Source organism: Carlito syrichta, unplaced genomic scaffold (assembly GCF_000164805.1).
Source record: "Carlito syrichta isolate Samal-C Ts95f unplaced genomic scaffold, Tarsius_syrichta-2.0.1 Scaffold301935, whole genome shotgun sequence".
NCBI lineage: Eukaryota > Metazoa > Chordata > Mammalia > Primates > Tarsiidae > Carlito > Carlito syrichta.
This window is the reverse complement of record NW_007246031.1, coordinates 75,147-88,649: the sequence shown is the minus strand read 5'-3', so window position 1 is coordinate 88,649 and position 13,503 is coordinate 75,147. Positions and strand designations below refer to the sequence as shown.

Below are 13,503 nucleotides of genomic sequence, written 5' to 3'. Positions count from 1 at the left end.
TGAGGTCTCGTCAAGTTGCCCAGGCGGGTCTAGAACCCGCAGGCTCAGGCAATCCACTCACTTCAGCCTCCCAAAGCGCTGGGATTACAGGCTGAGCCACCGAGCCCGGCTTGTTTTTTTAAGATTTAAAATTTCCTTGATGATCATCTTGATCTTGGTTGAGAAGGGTTATTGGAAATCATAAAACCATACCCTCTGATGTTGGAAAATATCCATTAATTCAGAAGACATGTATTCTGTAGTGAGAAATAGAATACTTTTGTGTTTTACTTCTGATTAGGAGTATGCTGTGAAGCAAACAATAGACATAGTGTTAAAATGATGTGTTGATTTTATTTTATACAGCTTATGTATTGGAAAAGTGTGCAAATCATATGCTAATGACTTGATACTGTAAAATGAGTGAACTGTTAGGTTTCTGGAAAACTGCTTAAGTATTCCATTTATGATAGAATGTTTTGTCTCTCCTTTAGGCCTCTTACTGGTTGCTTTTTTGGGTAGAAGAATTTCAGTCAGTTGGATGTGCATAGAGCACTGAATTTTTAAAATATTGAATTAAGGCATTCAATTCATTTGTCTTTGTGAATAAGTAAATTCCTCACTATAATAATGCAGTATTCACTAAATGATAAGAATACTATTTTTTCTTAATTATTTATTCTCTTTATTTACTTATTTCTTAATACTGTGTTACCATGCCAGTGATTATGAAATATTTTTAATACAAGACTGAGATGCATAGCGTCTTTTTTTTTTTTTTTTTAATTGGGTGAAGGGTATTTTTTTCTCCAGCTACAATTCCTGCTCAGGAATTTGTAGCAGTTAAGACACAAGAAACTCTGTATTCTCAATGTAGGTTGCTTTGTCAGCAAATGATCATGAGTTTTACTCGGTCTCTTCTGTCCAGTCAGTCATTCTAAATTCCAACTAGTAAGCTTTCTGCATGAATTCAATTTTTAGTAAGTGTCTCAAAGTTATTTCAAGAATGTAGCTAAATTACCTTTATTATGAAACAATTTTGATTTCATTTATTTTAGGATTTAGATAAAGAGGAATGATGTATTATAAAGTAGAAAATCCTATGAAAATGAATTATTAAATTTAACTTTCAAAAGTGGTTAAGATTTATTATTTCATTTCTTCTGATTATGCCATTTTGCTAGCCACTGAGGCCCTAACTTTGTTAGGGTAAGATTCTGAGACTTCTATTAGGGACCCATCATTTTGGAGTGCCATGGCATCTTAACATTGAAATTATGGTAATACTTGGAATGAACTTGTTAGGATCTGTTCTATTTAAAATTCCTCAAAGGTGATAAGCAAACTAAAATTCTTTTAAAAGTTAAACTCCTGTGTATATTTAAGGCTGTAATTTTACTTTCATTTAATTATTCAATCATTTCCTCATTTAGCAAAGGAGTAGTATGAGTACCTGCCATGTGTCAGGCACTGTGCCAGGTGCATGTTTCACAATAGCAAATGATATTCAGTCTCTGCCTTTATGATTTCTAAGATGTGTTAGGGAGACAGATGTGAAAACAGGCAATTTCAATGTTGTGTGGTGAGGTTAACATACTATGTCAAGGAAATTGGTGAGGAGCACTCAACCCCATCTGGGGAAGATGTGGAATATGAGATACAAAAGATGAATAGAAGTTTACCGGGCAATGTGGGAAATGGCAAGATGCTGTTTCATATCATTATCTATTTTTTTTGCTTTGAATTATATCATCACATCCTGTATCATCATCATTATCGTCATCATCAGCAGCAGCAGTAATGTGGTAGGAAAAATCTAGACTATTAGGCTACTAAGATAAGGGACAAGATCAGATAATCATTTAACTGGACTCCTGGTCTATAAATTTAGGTATGTTAGAACTATATATTTCTTTTCTATAAATCAACTTTATGTTTTACTCTCAGTTATTGAATAGTGCACAAAATATCTCCAGTTCTTACTGAGGTTTTCCCCACTTTCTGGGGTTAAGGTAGTATTCTGTTTGGAATGGGAGTGTATTCTTCTCACTGATCATCTATAAACAATGGTTTAACTCTTGGATATGAGCTGTTGTATTTAGATAGTTCTTTCTGGTTTGACAGAGATTTGCTATTTCCAAGTCCCAGATGTTTTCCCCCCCCTGGACTCCTTGTTTCTGTTTGTCTTATAATACCATTCCTTTCTGTTGTCTTACCACCTTCCAGGCAATGCTGCTGGTTAAGCAGAACCTAGATCCCTGCTGCCTTGGGATCCAAAGACTTCTCTCCAGTTTCTTCAACTGGGAAAATCTCTTTCTAGACTGGGGAGGGGCAAGGAGAAATTCCTTTCTCTATCTGTGCCTGAGAATCTCTCTTTCATCTTTGTGACAAACTCTTCTTTTATTTTGAGGACATATTCTTTTGTAAAGCAAAACTGGAATTACTTAAAAATCTCTTTTTTTTTTGTCCTGGCACATACCACATACTTGAAGCAAAAAAGTGCAGAACCAGTTATCTGCTTGAATGAGAAGAAAGGAAATGAGAAACTTTTTGGAGAGAAAAAATCTGGAAGTACCAATCTCCCACATGTACAATAGAGTTTACATACCTTTTTATGATGATGCCACCAGGTGACCTTGTGAAAATCAAGTAATCCTACTGAACTTGTTTCCTTTTCATTTTATGTATGTATTATGTATATGCAAGCATGCATGTATGTATTTTTTGAGTTGGGTTCTGACTCTGTCACCCAGGCTAGAGTGCAGTGGCACAATCATGGCTCACTGCAGTCTTAAACTCCTGGGCTCAGGTGATCCTCTTGCCTCAGCCTCCCGGGTAGCTGGGACTACAGATATGTGCTACTATGTTTGGCTAATTAAAAAATTTTTTTTGTAGAGATGATGTCTCATTATGTTGCCCAGGTTGGTCTCGAACTCCTGGGCTCAAGCAATCCTTCCGCCTTAGTCTGCTAAAGTGCTGGAATTACAGTTATGAGTCACTGTACCTGGCTTCTTATAAGGGTGTTATAACATTCTATCTTAATCTTTTACTTTGTTGAAATTGTCTATATAATTATCTTTACTCTTTACTATTGTCTATCTTGTTCAGTATTGAGTTCCCAGTGTCTGGAACATAGTAAGATACTCATTAAAGACTTGTTTAGTGAATGAAAGAATTTATTTTCTCTGCCTACCAGTCTTATAAAAATAGAACCTTTTTTTTTTTTTTTTTGAGTTGGAGTCTCACTCTTTGTTGCCCAGGCTGGAGTGCAGTGGTATGCTCATGGCCACCACAGCCTCGACCCGCTAGGCTCAGGTGATCCTTCTGCCTTAGCCTTCTAAGTAGCTGGAACTGCAGTTGCATGCCACCATGCCCAGCTAGTTTTTTTTTTTGTGGTTTATTTTAGTGACGAGGTCTCACCAAGTTTCCCAGGTTGGTCTCAAATCTCTGAGCTCAGGCAATCCTCATGCCTCAGCCTCCCAAAGTGTTGGGATTACAACTTGAACCACCATGCCCGGCTGGTAGAACCATTTTTATTTATGTTATGAATATTAAAAAAAAAATGAGTCAACATTTAACCCTAGTTCCTAAAGTTCAGTAACAATTTATGTCTGATGGGTCAAGTTTTTTTCCCCCCATAAAGATACACTCATCTCCATTTCTGAAGGATTAAAGGTGATATTGTAGAGAGACCACTATACCTGGAATCAAAAATCTTTAGGATGAAGCTCCAATCTGTTATTTAGTAGCTCTATGATCTTGGACAAACCATTATGAATTTCAGTTTCATGTAAAATAAATATAACTTCTCAGTCGTGAGAATCAGATAAGATAGTGTATATAAAAGTTCTTTTTAACTACACAAATGTTTAATAAATTTATGTAGACACATGATTACCTATAATTCCAATTATGTAACATTCATTGTATCCTTTTGTTGCATATTTTATGCAAAATTTTCTTATTTTAAACAATGATACCTTCTTCCTTCACTTCATTTACTCCTGTGCCTGCCCTCAGGTAATTCAAGTTTAATTTCATTTTTTTCAGCAGATTCAGGAGTCAGATGAAAGTAGATTTCTTTTAGTGAATAAATTAGAAAAATTGAGGCCATTATATTGGCAATTCAGATGAAAGGTTGTCAACTTGGTTTTTTGAACATCAAGTTATTAGTCTTGACTTGCTTGGATAATTATCTCAACTTTCCACTTTATTCAATGAATGGAGATCTGGCTAGAAATTTGACTTGTACAACAGGATTCTTGTCATCTTGTTTGTTTGTTTTTTTAATTTATCGTCTTTGCAGAGGTGTTTGCTTTTAGGTTACCCTCAAGCTCAAGCTTTCATTAACAAGAAATGAAGATTTAAGTAGAGAGTTGAAAGGACATAACAGAATTGACACCAAGTGATGATTATTATCAATAATCAAAAGAAGCATAATAAGGCAGTCATAATTCCAGCACTAGATGCTGGTGTACAAAAGCCCAAGTTGTCTAATAGAGACTTAATCATAGTTGATCTTTAAATTTTTTTTTTAGCATTTTATGTGTCAGGTTTGTCTCATACGGAGATGAGAGGCATAATAATCTATGCTGGCTTAGAGAACATCTAGCTGCTTTGAATCAATACAGAGTCTTTCCTGAGTAGTTATTCAATAAATATATGCAATGAATGAGTGAATGTCGCTTTACTTAGCTAATTATGTTTTTGAATGTGATAAGAATGCTATTGATATATTTTGAGACTTGCCCTTCAAATTCAAAAGAATAAAAGACCAAAATAAGTAATACCTATAAAAATGCCCCAGAAGTTAAAAAAAAAAAAAAAAAGAAAAAAAAAAAAAAGATGAAAAAGGTGTCTGACTCTTAGTAGATTTTCAAAAAATATCTGTTTACTAAATGAAGAAATGACAAATACCAAAGTTTTGGGCACTAGAGAAAATGGTGATTAGTGTCTAAAAATACACATAAATGGTGAGGGAGGTATAGTATAATTTTTGGTATTGTTCATTACATTGTAAGTAGTGGGTAGGAATAGTTTAGAAAGTGAGTCAAGAAGCCACTATCATTTCAGGGAAACCACTGATTGTTTAATTATTGACAAAATGGGATTAAAATATATGTTCCTGATTCTGAGTTGTTAAAAATACCATACAAGTAAAGTATTATGAGAGTATTTTAAAAAATTAAGCTTCTATATAAATGTATCAGCATATGCTCATGCCACCATTTTTTGTTAATATATCTTATTTTAAAATTGGAGAGAGCTCCCTATTCATCTACATTTATTTTTCTATTTCTAACTTTATTAGATAGAAAAGAAGTAACTACACAATGTCCTCCATCCATCATTGCCTAATTGAGATTCTCACTTCTTTCAAGGGAGTAAACTTGAGGTTTGCTATATTATACAGGAGTGCAGGAAAGGCCTCACTACTAAGGTGATGTGTGAGTAGAGATATGAAAGAACTGAAGAAACAAGCTTCCATAGATATCTATCTATCCACAGATATCCAAAGGAATGAGTGCTTTAGGCAGAATAGCAAGTATGGAGGCCCTGAAATGGTAGAGTTCATGGTATATTGGAGAAAGAGTAGAGACCACTGTGGTTGGAATAGATTGAGCAAGAGGAGAAGTATAAGAGCTGAAGTTAGAGAGGTGAGTTTTTGCTCTGAGTGGGTTGGGGAATCACTGTAGTGTTTGAGTTGAATTTGAGTGTTTGAGTCTGATTTATGACTTAAAAGGATCTTTCTGGCTGCGGTGTTTAGAAGAGATTGTAGGAAGGCAAAGGTGACAGCATGTAAACTAGTGTGCACGTATAGGTGCACAGCATGTAAACTAGTATGAAGTTATTGCAATGATGCAGGGAATAGATGATGGCGGATTGGATCAGGGTGGCAGCCCTGGAGATAGTGAGAAGGGATGAGATTCAGGGAGGTTGTGTTAGTAGCTTGAAACTGGCCATGGTGAGAATACTTAACACCTCAGAAATTGCAAATGCTACAAATTTGGCCTTGATTTATTGTTTTTTTTTTCCTGATAAGAAAGCGATAAAGGATATGTTAATAATGCAAGCACAAGTTAAAAGCATACTGTATGTGTAGCTGTTACATTGTGATTAGTACAGAAATTGAGGAAATATTTGTCCACTAATCAAAAGTATCTGATTCAGCAAATAAATCACATAATTGATGGAGTGAGGTTTTCAAGCCTATCTTTTAAAAAAATTTTTATTTTGCTAATGTAACAAAAGAATTAACCAACATTTATGTTGGGACTACATTAATTAATTACAATCCTAAATTGGCTGTGATTATTCACATTTGGCAAAAACCAACAAGAATAGTCTTGAGAATCAACTGACCTACAGAATGTACAATAAAAAGTTATATATCTTATTTTTAGACTGGGTGCTTGCTGTATATCCCTGAATCAGTAAAATTTATAATAAATTCATGTATACATATAGGTGCACACATTTTATTTTTTCCTCAACTACTTGTTAAACATTTACCAACCTGTCTCTGCTTAGAAACATAGTGAATAAAATATCTTCAGGAGTGCAATAGTATCAAATGCTGCTGATGGGTCAAGTGAGACGACAGAGAATTGAACACTGGGTTTAGTAATGTAAAGATGACAGATGACCTTGACAAGAGCTGTCTTAGTGAAATTACAGGAAAGAAATGTCTGATTAGAATGGTATCAAGAGAGAATGAAAGGAAAATAAGTGGAGACAGTGTTTCAAGCAATTTTTCTGAAGAGAACAGAGAAATACGGATATAGTTAGTTGGAGAAAAATGAGGGGTCCAGGAATGTTTTAGAGATCACTGAAATTACAGTTTATTTATATCCTAATGGTAATAACTGAATGGAGAAGAAAACGATTGATGATGGAACAATGTCCTTGAGTAGGCAAAAGAGGTTGGGTTCCACTGCTCAAGTAGAGGAGTTGACCTTAGAAGGACAAATATTTTCTTCATAGTAACAGAGGGGAGGGCAGAATATATGGGTACAGTTACAGGTAAGTCAGTAGATATTATGTGAGAAGCTTGTGGAAGTTGTCTTGGTTTTCCATGAAACAGGAAGTAGTATCATCAGCTGAGAATGGCTGTGAGGAAAAGAATTGGAAGTTATGGGAGAAGGAAGGAGGTATAAAATAAAGTACTCAACAAATATAAGCTTTTGTTTTATAACATTGATTATATAATATTACATAATCTTGGTATTTAGGCTATTTTTGAAAGTGTAGATTGGAAGAGGAAGAGAGTCTTTAAAACTCAAGGACAATTGTCACCCACTGCATGCAAAGGCAGTGTTACCCTGGTGACTTTTTCAAGAATATTTTGTCTTGTGAGGGATGAAGACATTATTCAAAAAGTCATAAAATAACAAGATCTGTTTTAAAAATGCCAACAATATTTGTGTAGGCAAAATGGTTTAGTAGAAGGGAGATAGTGATTAATTTTTAACCACCAGAAATGGCTTTTTGGAGAAAGAGCATTTGAGTTAAGTATACATTAAGGAAAGGAAGGTTTTCAGTTGACTTATTGATTACTTTGTGTGTGTGTGTGTGTGTGTGTGTGTGTGTGTGTGTGTGACGCGCGCGCGCGCGTGTGTAGAGGGAAGTGGAAAGAAAAAGTGAGTAATCCATTATCACTTGGGCACTTTGTGTGTGTTGGATCGGGTGAAGCATATACTGGGAAATAGGGCTGAAAATATTGATGGCAAATTGATCATGAGTAGGAGACTTCAAAGGTCATGTTAAGGAATTTGGACATTATTTTGTAGGAAGTCATCAATTTTAAGATCTTTTTTCTGATAAGAGAGAATTACATCTAATATGAACATCTTTTGACCAGCATTGCATTCTTTGTTTTTTGATTCATAGTGGTAGATTCTTTTGGAAGACAGGACTATAAAAATAAAAGTGGGTTATTGAAATTAGGCATTGAGTGTAATTATCACTTTTTATGATAGTTTGTAGAATTTATGATTATTTATTAAATCATTTTATGTCATGAAATAGAAGCTCTATTAGAGAATAGTATGATTTAGCTTTCTATTTTTGATAAGACAGTAAGATAGAATTTTAATATCATGTTTTGCAGATACTGACAGAGCTTTATTGTTGCTGGAAGAATACTGCAAAAGATTAAGAAAACCAGAGGAGCAGCTGTTGAAAAATGCTGTTAAAAAGGTGATGGATATATTTAAGAGCAGTTTATTCCAAGCTTTGCTAGGTATGTATTACAAAATTTATTCATTATCTTATTGGTCACATTTGGGCTTGAGAATTCGAATAATGTGATCAAGAAAACTGATGTTAGCCAAGTTTCAAACTGAGATAATTTTCCTTAACATTGGAAGGGAAGATTTTTTGTTTCTTTTCTTTTTTTTTTTATATATAAGGTTAACCTAAAAAAGAATTGTTATATAATAGAAATAAAGAGCCGGGCTCGGTGGCTCAGCCTGTGATCCCGCGCCTTTAGGAGGCTGAGGTGAGTGGATTGCCTGAGCCCGCGGGTTCGAGACCTGCCTGGGCAGTGAGACCTCATCTCTACAATAAATCAAAAAAGCAGCCGGGCATGGTAGCGCATGCCTGTAATTCCGGACTCGGAAGGCTGAGGCGGAAGGATCGCCGGAGCCCAGCAGGTCGAGGCTGCGGTGGCCGGGAGCGGCCACTGCACTCCAGTCTGGGTGACAGAGTGAGACTCCAACTCAAAAAAAAAAAAAAAAAAAAAAAAAAATAAAGAATAGGTTTTGAAAATATAAATATTGATATAATGTTTTACATAGGAAGAACATTTTACACAGAAGAAAAATCAGAGAAGTTTATCGTAAAAAAATTAAGGTCAAATATAGTAGAGAAGGAAGTTGCCTTCCACTAGAGAGGAATTGTCTAACACATAAACGATGGGTTGTGTTCTACTTGGATAGAATCAATGTTCTGCTTTTACTCTTTTCTTAAAGCAAAGATAAAAACACTCTTTTCATATTTCTTGCTTCTCTTAGGAAGGCTTATGATCCAGAATTGAAAAGTTTATTGATGAAATTCTTAATACTTTGGAATTGTTATCAATTTGTCATGAATCTAACCACATAATGCTGAAAGATTGTGAAGAAAATCGGGATATATTTGTTTATGGATGTCTTTATACATACATCTTTTGTATTTATGCATGCAGATAGCTTTTAATTATTTTTTAGGATTTTTAAAGAGATAAACTAGCAAAAGATATAAGTAAACAAATACTTCCCCCAACAAAAACAACCAACTAACTAAACGATTAAGAAAACCCCTCTCAGTTATACTATATATTTTACTGGACTTAAACAATAAATTTTAAAGAAATAACTGAGTGTACTAGACATTTTTATTGCTCTTTTAGGTTGTGGCTATTGATATAAAATGAAATTTATAAGGTTTAGTTATAAAATACTTTGTTTCTATTATAAATATGTATACCTTTTTATAAAACTTCAACTTTATAGTTTGAATCTAATTTTACAAACCATTACATTTTGAAAATTTGAAAATCAGTCTATTGAATAAAAATGGAAGTAAAAAACCTTATAGGATTATTTTGCCTGTGGATTAATTTAAAAAAAAATATTCTTTTGTGGCCAGTAAGAATTAATGACACAAATATCTGTAATCATCTTAGCTGGTATTAAATAAAAACAACTCTAAATGGAGTCTTACAGAATTTAAATAAACCCTGTCATTAGAGAATGGTATTTTAGAGAACATTCTTAAACCACAAATTCTCAATTAAAAATTAATAGTGTCATCTAGTTGATATTTAGTAAAAGACCATTAACTAAATGGTAATGTGTCTAAGTAGAGTCACATGATGATGTTAGTTAAGACTGGCTAAGTCTTTTGAGAATTTGGGCTTTCGAGAACTTAATTTAGGAAGACTATGTTGAATGATTGAGAAAAATCTACTATATTCTGATAATGTAATCATTTGATAACAAAAACTATTAAAAGGACAAACGAGTGACAAAGAATTGTGTTTTACTATATTTTAAGCAAATGATGAATATCTTGGCTTAAAGCCTATAGTGTAGCTTGAATTTTTGTAATAAAATGAGAGGCAACAATAATCTGTAAAAAGCTGTTATGTAAGTAATCCCAATGCCCAGCTTTGAATGGATAGATTTGATTTGGCTGGTCTTTAAAAGTCATTTTGGGATTAAACCAGAGTGCAAAGAATAGAGCAGTATTATACAACAAAACATAATTTTCAACTGAATTCTATGTGGATGCCTAAATACTGATTATTAATTTATTATTATTGAACATTTGAGTGGTCTCACTGTGCATTTACTTTAAGGACACAAAGAAGAAAAGCCAAATAGATTTGTATGTCCTGAAGGTGATTTATATCTTTAAAAAAGGATAGGCAGGGAACCCTTGATAGATAGGGTATTGTTTTTGATCTTTAATTTATTTTCTGTTTGAACCAACTCTCTACCCAATTAAAAAAAATGCTGAAGTTAGTGGCGTCACCTATTATTCTGATATTCCGATAACCAGTGCATTGAAATACCTTACGTGAATATCAATAGCTGTGGAGATAGGAGGGAATCACAATACAGAAAAATTAACACAAGTGAATAATAAAATGAAATAATATTACTATGTGCTATAACATTTGCATGTGAACAAGAAACCAAGCCCTCTCTCTACAGATAAAAAGCATCACTTTAAAATGAATACTGTCTTCCTTTTGTGGTTCTTCAGCATATGCTTACAAAAACACTAGTACGTTTTAGATAGTATAATCTCTGAGGACCAGAGTTCTGTGTATATAACTGTGGCTGGTATTATAGTGTGTAAAAGCATCTTATAAATGAGTTCTGTGATAACATGGTGAAAGATGATAGCAAATGTGCTATGTTTTTTAAAATTTAAAAAATTATAACTTTATCTGATTATGAAAGTAGCATGTATTTATTTTGGAAATATTTTTAAAATTAAAAAAGTAAAATAATATAAAATTTAATGATATACATTATGTTTATGGTAAATAGCAAGATATCTGATAAGCGTGGAGAATGATGAACTGTTGATTAACATTGTTCCTCCTTACTTTTGGAGTCCCTGCATTATTTGTTTTGTTTTTATATTTATTGCCAATAACTGATAGTTGGAAAAAGTACTTTAATTTTTTGAAAGTTAGCAATGAATGTTCATTAGTGTACCAAAATGAAACAAAACAGAGCAATCCTAAAACAGCAATATGCCAGAAGTTGCACATTTAAATGTTAGGCTTAGGGTGACATCTTGTGGTAATACTAAGGAAAAGGAATTATCTAATGAATAATTACAGTTTTATGGTGATTAGAATATCAACGCTTTTCAGAATTTGAATACGTGAATTGTAATTCCATGATATTTTACAAATTAATTTATGTCTGTTTTATTTAGAATAGCTGAAACATTCAGACTCTCAAGGTACTTTATTAGGTTACTTATTCTCCATTTAGACAACGAAGGAGCAAGATGGAACATTTTTATTATTTTTGTCCTTCTCTTCCAAATTTACTTTGAAAATGTGAAGATCTATATTACTACTATCATTATTTGTGAAAACTATTTTAATTATATTATAGATCAGTTCATTTTAAGATATGTAAAACAAAGGTTCTTTACAACTTATTGAAAATTATGTTATTCTTTAGTCATTATTTATACAAATATGGAAAGAACTACATATGTATTTCAGAGATTCCAGCTCCTTCTAAAGTCTTATTAGCTTTTTAAAACTAATTCATTTCCTTTTATTTCTCCATGGTGTTTGAGGGGGAATTTTGGGTAAAGACTTAGACGATAACAGGCAGTAAATTAATACTTTACTTAAAACTCTACCAGTAGCAAAATCTTAGAGAAGTACGCATTCTGTTATATAGAGACAGTTAAACCTTAAGTTTTTGTGTTACAATAGAACACATCTTATTTCTTTTTAAAACAAATTTTTAATTTTTAATTTTTTTTTAAGTGAGAAAGTAGGATTTATTGAGAGGACAGAGAAGCTCCCACAGTGGGAGGAGACCCGCAGGGGCTGCCCAACAAATTTTTAATTTAATTTAATTTAATTTTTATTTTTAATTTTTTTGAGTTGGAGTCTCACTCTGTCACCCAGACTGGAGAGGAGTGGCTGCTCCCGGCCACCGCAGCCTCAACCTGCTGGGCCCCGGCGATCCTTCCGCCTCAGCCTTCCAAGTAGCTGGAACTACAGGCGTGCGCTACCACGCCCGGCTGATTTTTTGATTTATTGTAGAGATGAGGTCTCACCAAGTTACCTGTGGGCTCGAACCTGCGGGCTCAGGCAATTCACTCACCTCGGCCTCCCAAAGAGCAGGATTACAGGCTGAGTCACCGAGCCTGGCTTAATTTTATTTTAAAGATGTGAGGTACAATTCAGGATTAGGTATACAAGTGGCCATCATACAGGTAAAGTTTGGGCTTCTCTTCGGCCCCCACTTCGCCTGGTTTGAGATCAGGTACCCTTATTGATGTTGTGTCCCCTCTTCTTTCCTTGGCAGTTTCTCGCTGCTGCCAATCCCTTTCTTATAGTAGTGTGATAAATGTTCAGGGTCAGTTTATGAGTGAGAACATGTGGTACTCAGTTATTTATTTCTGTGATAGATCACTGAGTATGATAGACTCTAAATCCACCCAAGTTGCTGCAAAGTTCGTAATTTTGTCATTCTTTACAGCTGCATAATATTCCATCATGTATATGTACCACTTAAAAAAAATCCAGTCCACTTGCTATGGGCTACACGGTTTTGCTATTGTGAATAATACTGCTATAAATATGCAGGTATCTTTTTTATAGAATGATTTGCATTTCTCCAGGTGTGTTCCCAGGAGGAGGATTGCTGAGTAATGTGGAAGATCTTTTAGAGTTTTTTAGGAATTGCCACACTGTTTTCCACAGAGTTTGTACTGGTCTACACTCCCACCAACAGTGTAGAAGCATTCCCTTTTCCCCACATCCTCTCCAGCATCTGTTGTTTTTTGAGTTATTGATGATGGTTACCATCCTGACTGGGGTTAGGTCGTATCTCAGTGGCTTTAACTTGAGACTCAGCATTTTTAATATATCTGTTGACATCTTATTTCCATAAAACTAAAAGAGAACTCTGCAGATACTTGAGATTACTAGCAATAGGGGTGATACAGCATTGTATTACATATTGGGATTTATAATCTCCTTATTGAAGCCCTCTACCACATCCCTACTTGGTAGAAGTTTTAGCCAGCCCTTTCATTATATTGTATAACATTTTGTTAATATTACTACAAAGCACTTACCACATTGCCTTATAATAAATTGAATATATTTCTGCCCCCTTTTGTACCTCCAGAATGTGGACCTTTAATAATAGTAATAATAGATCTTTAATACATTTATGCATTCATTCATTTACTCAATTATTTAAAAAAATATCATTTTCTTGTTAAACATTGTAATAGGCAATAACTATAGAGGATAGTCATTATGGA

At 34.0% G+C, this 13,503-nt stretch overlaps 1 protein-coding gene across 1 annotated transcript in view; it reads left to right on the top strand.

Annotated features, from left to right (window-relative positions):
* The window catches only part of LOC110595436, a gene marked incomplete at its 3' end in the record, with an annotated part of 65,256 nt that overhangs the window by 7,369 nt on the left and 44,384 nt on the right, over window positions 1-13,503 (top strand). The window contains exon 2 of the mRNA XM_021711215.1: window positions 8,090-8,178. Coding sequence (XP_021566890.1) covers window positions 8,090-8,178 — 89 coding nt within the window. The remainder of the gene's footprint in view (window positions 1-8,089; window positions 8,179-13,503) is intronic.